This window comes from Chiloscyllium plagiosum, chromosome 27 (genome assembly GCF_004010195.1).
Source record: "Chiloscyllium plagiosum isolate BGI_BamShark_2017 chromosome 27, ASM401019v2, whole genome shotgun sequence".
Taxonomy (NCBI): Eukaryota; Metazoa; Chordata; class Chondrichthyes; order Orectolobiformes; family Hemiscylliidae; genus Chiloscyllium; species Chiloscyllium plagiosum.
The window spans coordinates 35,763,135-35,768,846 of NC_057736.1; the positions used below are offsets into that span (position 1 = coordinate 35,763,135).

Sequence of the window (5,712 nt, forward strand, 5' to 3'; positions counted from 1 at the left end):
TCCTTGGATGCTGCCTGACCTGCTGCGCTTTTCCAGCAACACATTTTCAGTTCAGTTAAGGATGACACGGAATGGATCCTTAATACTGAGGGAACATGACGCTGAAGGAAAACAGAATGCTAAGCAAAGGTGAGGGGGTAGCACTATTAATCAGGAATGGCATTTGTGCAAATGTTAGAGATGAGATGACCTTGGTTTAGGAGATCAAAATGTTGAACTTTATTAGGTATAGACAGGCGACATTGACAGGATGCAGAGCTGGGCTGAGAAATGGCAGATGGAGTTCAACCTGGATAAGTGCGAAGTGATGCATTTTGGAAGGTCAAACTCGAATGCTGAATATAGGATTAAAGACAGGATTCTTGGCAGTGTGGAGGAACAGAGGGATCTGGGTGTACAAGTGCATAGATTCCTCAAAGTTGCCACCCAAGTGGATAGGGTTGTTAAGAAGGCATATGGTGTTTTGGCTTTCATTAGCAGGAGGATTGAGTTTAAGAGCTGGGAGGTTTTGCTGCAGCTCTACAAGTCCCTGGTGAGACCACACTTGGAATATTGTGTCCAGTTCTGGTCACCCTACTATAGGAAAGATACAGAGGCTTTGGAGAGGATGCATAGAAGGTTTACCAGGATGCTGCCTGGACTGGAGGGATTGCCTTATGAAGAAACGTTGAATAAGCTCAGACTTTTCTGTCTGGAGAGAAGGAGGAAGAGAGGAGACCTGATCGAGGTGTACAAAATAATGAATGGAATAGATAGTGTCAATAGTCAGAGACTTTTCCCCAGGGCAGGATTAACTGGTACGAGGAGTCATAGTTTGAAGATATTAGGAGGAAGGTATAAAGGAGACGTCAGAGGTAGGTTCTTTACGCAGAGAGTTGTGAATGCATGGAATGCGTTGCCAGCTGTGGTGATGGAAGCAGAGTCATTGGGGACATTTAAGCGACTGCTAGACATGCACATGGATAGCAGTGAGTTGAGGGGTGCATAGGTTAAGTTACTATAGTTTATATTAGGATTAAACTTTGGCACAACATCATGGGCCAAAGGGCCTGTTCTGTGCTGTACTTTTCTATGTTCTATGTCAGACCTGGGCATTTTACGGCCCACGGGCCCTTTGGTTGTTCCTGTCTGGCCCGCATGAGGTCAATCTTAAATTAGAACATAAATGAAAAAGTATTAATGCCATGCACGCAATACAACTGTGTTGCTTTTGTTTTGAAAAGGATGCTTTTTTTATTTATGTATGGACATATATGCACGTGTATGTGCGTGTGTGCGTGAACAGCTAAAAGGGATGCTTGCTGGCTAGCCTTCAAAATGTCAGCTCACACCAAGACAAGTTATGTCATATCCCTCAAAATCACCAGAAAAAGCAAACCGTTTTCTGATGGAGAGTTTATTAAGGAGTGTTTGTTGGACTCTGCAGAACTAATATGCCCGGAGCAAAAGGAGGCATTTGAGAATGTGCCCCTCTCCCGTGCACTGTAACGAGAAGGATTGGGGACATCGCGAGAAATCTGGAGCTTCAGCTGCAGCACAAAGCGGTCAACTTTGACTTTTTTTTCCTTGGCTTTGGATGAGAGCTGCAACGTATGTGACACAGCCCAGCTACTCACCTTGGTATGTGGGATAACTACGGACTTTAAAATCACGGAGGAGCTGGCAGCCATGCAGTCAATGAAAGGAACAACAATTGGTAATGATTTGTTCACGGTGGTAAATGCATGTTTGGACACATTGAGACTAAAATGGGACAAGCTGGCAAGCTGATGTGACAACGGATAGTTGTCCAAATCTCACGGGAAAAAATGTTGGACTCTTAAAGAGAATGCAGGATAAAGTAACAGAAATTGACCCTGAACAGAAATTGGTATTTTTGCATTGTATTATACATCAGGAAGTGTTGTGTAAGTCAGTGTTAAAAATTAACCATGTGGTTAATGTTGTAACTAAAATAGTTAACTTCATCAGGGCAAGAGCTTTGAATCACAGGCAGTTTGTTGCACTTTTGGAGGAAAATGAGACTGAACATCGTGACATAGGCACCACACAGCTGTCAGGTGGCTCAGCCTGGACAAAATGCTGAAAAATGTACGGGACCTGAGAGGAGAGATTCAAGATTTCTGTGTGAAGAAAGGGAATGGCATTCCACAGCTTTCAGATGCAGACTGGATTGCAGATCTTGGTTTTGCTGTTGATGTGACTGCACTTATGAATGAACTAAATGTGAAACTGCAGTGTAAGGGCCCTTTTGTGCATGAAATGTACAACTTGGTGAAGGTTTTTATTAGAAAGTTGCAGCTTCTCTCAAGCCAAATGGAGGACAACATTCTCACTCACTTGCCAACACTGAAGGAAACCACATCTTCAGCTGATCACCTCCACAGGTACTCATCTATGTTAGAAGTCACCTATGGTGACTTTTCAAGGCGATTTCAAGACTTTAAAATGGTTGAGAATGAAATGCACATGATTTTTTTCCCCATTTACATGCAATGTGGAGAATGCACCTAATGATGTTCAGCTTGAACTCATTGACCTGCAGTCAGACACACTTCTGGCAAAGTACTTTAGGTCAGTCTCACTGTTTGATTTTTACTCTTCCCTCAAAGAGGAGAACTTTTCACACATGAGGAGGCATGCTCAGAAGATTCTAGTCCTTTTTGGATCTACCTATATATGCGAACAGACATTCTCAGTGATGAAGTTCAACAAATCCAAATACAGATCCTCTATCACTGATGATCACCTCTCAGCTGTCCTTCGCATATCCACCTCAGACATTCAACCAGATTTCAGTGCACTTGTTCAAGCCCAAAACAGACTGGCTTTTTCTCACTAAACAAGTAAAATTAACTGAAAAACATCAAAAGCACTTATTGCTTTTTGTATAGAATTGTTTGTTGTTTTTAATACTGAACAATAATGAAACAACTTCTCATTATTGGGTTGTGAGATTAACATGTTAAAAATAAAATGAAATACTGAAATTATTGTTTTTACTGTTTATTTCTTCTATATTTGACCTACTCCACAATTTCATATTTTTATTGTAACAGAATATCCTTATTCTTTTGATTATAAGTTTCAGTGCAAAACTATATAATTTAGTACATTTTACAATGGGAGAAAATTAATACTGAGCAAAATTGTGTTCAACTTATTGTTGGTTCAGCCCTCCAACACAACTCAGGTTTCTCATATGGCCCCTTGGAAGAATTAATTGCCCATCCCGGTTCTATGTTCTATAAATGAGGAACAGTGGGGTAAAGCCACTATTAGAGGGAGTAGTGTACAGGTAACTGTAACCATAATATGCAACAAAGTATTCAAGAAGAAATTTTGGGTGCTTATGATAAAGTGATGGTCATTACTATATATAACTTAATGTATAAGTTGGAAAATTTTGATCAGCAGTTGGAGCCTGTATGAGGAATTCACAGAATGCTGACAAGATAGTTTCTTTGAGCAGCAGGTTTTGAACCAACTAGAGACCACATTGTATTGGAATTAATATTGCGTAATGTGTCAAGTTTAATTTGTGAAGGAAGCTAAATAGGAATGTAAAAATAAATTGAGAAAAATGGGGCACTGTTTAAAAACTAGTGGTCGTCCTTCTCGGAGATGAAGGGGCATTTCTTTCTCTCTCAGGGTTTTGCAACTTCGGAACTCTGCCTCAGAAAGCAGTGGAGATGAGGGTTATTGAATACTCCTAAGATAGGTTCTTGTTAAGCAAGGGAATCAAAGGTTATTTGGGGAAAATGAGAACATAGAAGTTGGAATACAAAAGATCAACCATACTCTTATTGGCTGGAACAGCAGGCTCAATGGTTTATTTCTACTCCTGATTTGTATGTTCATATTGGAGTTTGTATGTGTGTTCTTCATAATGATGTATTCAAATGAAGCTTTTGGAAATTTATGAACTTAGTGCATAGTGGTACACCTGTTACTTAAATCAAAATATTGAATGACTTTACATGAAATTGTCCAGTGAATAAAATCAAGGTAGAGTCACCATTGTCCCTGAGGATCATAGTGCTGATCTTTCAGAGACAGATGGCTAGCGGTAGTTTAACCTGAGAGTTTGAGACAATTGTAACCTCAGACAATGCAGGAATTGAATTCATGGTGTTGGCGGTGTTCTGCACAGCAATACAGCTGTACAGCCAACTGAGATAACAGAACCTCTACAAGTGAAATAAATTATTATCACTGCAATTTTCCTTTTCTTTAAGTTTTTTTTTTAAATTTACCCCCCATTCTTACTAATGTTGAATTGGAAAATGTTACAGCTCAGCAAAAACTGCACATCAGAGACAGTGGAGAGGTCCTGACAGAGGCTGCTGCACTGGTGTGGGTTATTCCAGTGTACAGAAGGAGCATAATGATATGCCTTTGGATGATGTCACTGCAGGAATTGTGTCGATGTAAGATGTAAGTGGGAGCCAAGGAGAATTCTGAGCTAACTGTGTGGAGCTGACTGAAAAAACCATTGTGGATTTCCTGGCCACTGCTGGATGAATAGAATGGAATCAGGAAAGGAAAAACAGTGCCATCCAGCTGGAAAGCAGAAGACAGGTGGAAGATGATCGTATGGGCAAACATGTCGATTACTACAGAGAAGACAAAATAGATGAGGAAGCAAACCAAGATCACCAAAAACACATTTACCCATTGTTCATCTTATTTTCTCTACGTAGAGAAAATACGTGCACAAACTGGTTGCCATATTTGCTTACATTAGACTTGAAAGACGATATTTTAATTTGAATTTTTGAGTTGCTTCTGATTATAGTAGGTTGCAATGCTGGGAAATGTACATCCTGTTACATCCATGTTGTCAAAGCCATTTAACATCTTAGTTGTAAAATGAAATGTTACTTTTTTGTGGACCGGAATCTTCAAATTTCCTAAGTGCCTCTTGAAAGACAAATCTGCTGGTTTACCTGGGTGGCAAAATTGCATTTAAAATCTCCTCTGTCTGCTTGGTGACATCTACTGCAACTGGTTTGGCTTTCGGAGGACTTGGAACCGGTGAAGTCGATGTAGGCTGCTGGGCACTCACTTTGAAGGGACGGGCCTGTAATGGATAAAACACAAATTAACCCTCTCCTGTTCAAAGTGGGCATTTCACTGTGAAACAGTTAACGAAGAAGCCCAGAATACAATGCATTATTTATTTATTTAGTGACATTTCACACCACATTTCTATCACTTCCACTACTTTCTATACCATATTTCAACTAACACAATAGTGTGAGTTAATAACTGTGGGCAACACTGATGTAGGGAAATAGATGGTGACATCTTGCAAAATGTCCAGATTACAGAGGAGGAAGTGCTGGATGTCTTGAAATGGGTAAAGGTGGATAAATCCCCAGGACTTGATCAGGTGAACCCGAGAACTCTGTGGGAAGCTAAATAAGTGATTGCTGGGCCTCTTGCTGAGATATTTGTATCATTGATAGTCACAGGTGAGGTGCCGGAAGACTGGAGGTTGGCAAACGTGGTGCCACTGTTTAAGAAGGGCGGTAAGGACAAGCCAGGGAACTATAGACCAGTGAGCCTGACCTCGGTGGTGGGCAAGTTGTTGGAAGGAATCCTGAGGGACAGGATGTACATGTATTTGGAAAGGCAAGGACTGATCCGGGATAGTCAACATGGCTTTGTGCATGGGAAATCATGTCTCACAAACTTGATTGAGATTTT

General features: G+C 40.6%; 1 protein-coding gene across 1 annotated transcript in view; it reads right to left on the minus strand.

The window, feature by feature from the left end:
* The window catches only part of dnali1 (dynein, axonemal, light intermediate chain 1), a 21,569-nt gene that overhangs the window by 12,590 nt on the left and 3,267 nt on the right, over positions 1 to 5,712 (minus strand). Inside the window, exon 2 of the mRNA XM_043717876.1 lies at positions 4,950 to 5,083. Within this exon, the coding sequence (XP_043573811.1) occupies positions 4,950 to 5,083 (134 nt within the window). The remainder of the gene's footprint in view (positions 1 to 4,949; positions 5,084 to 5,712) is intronic.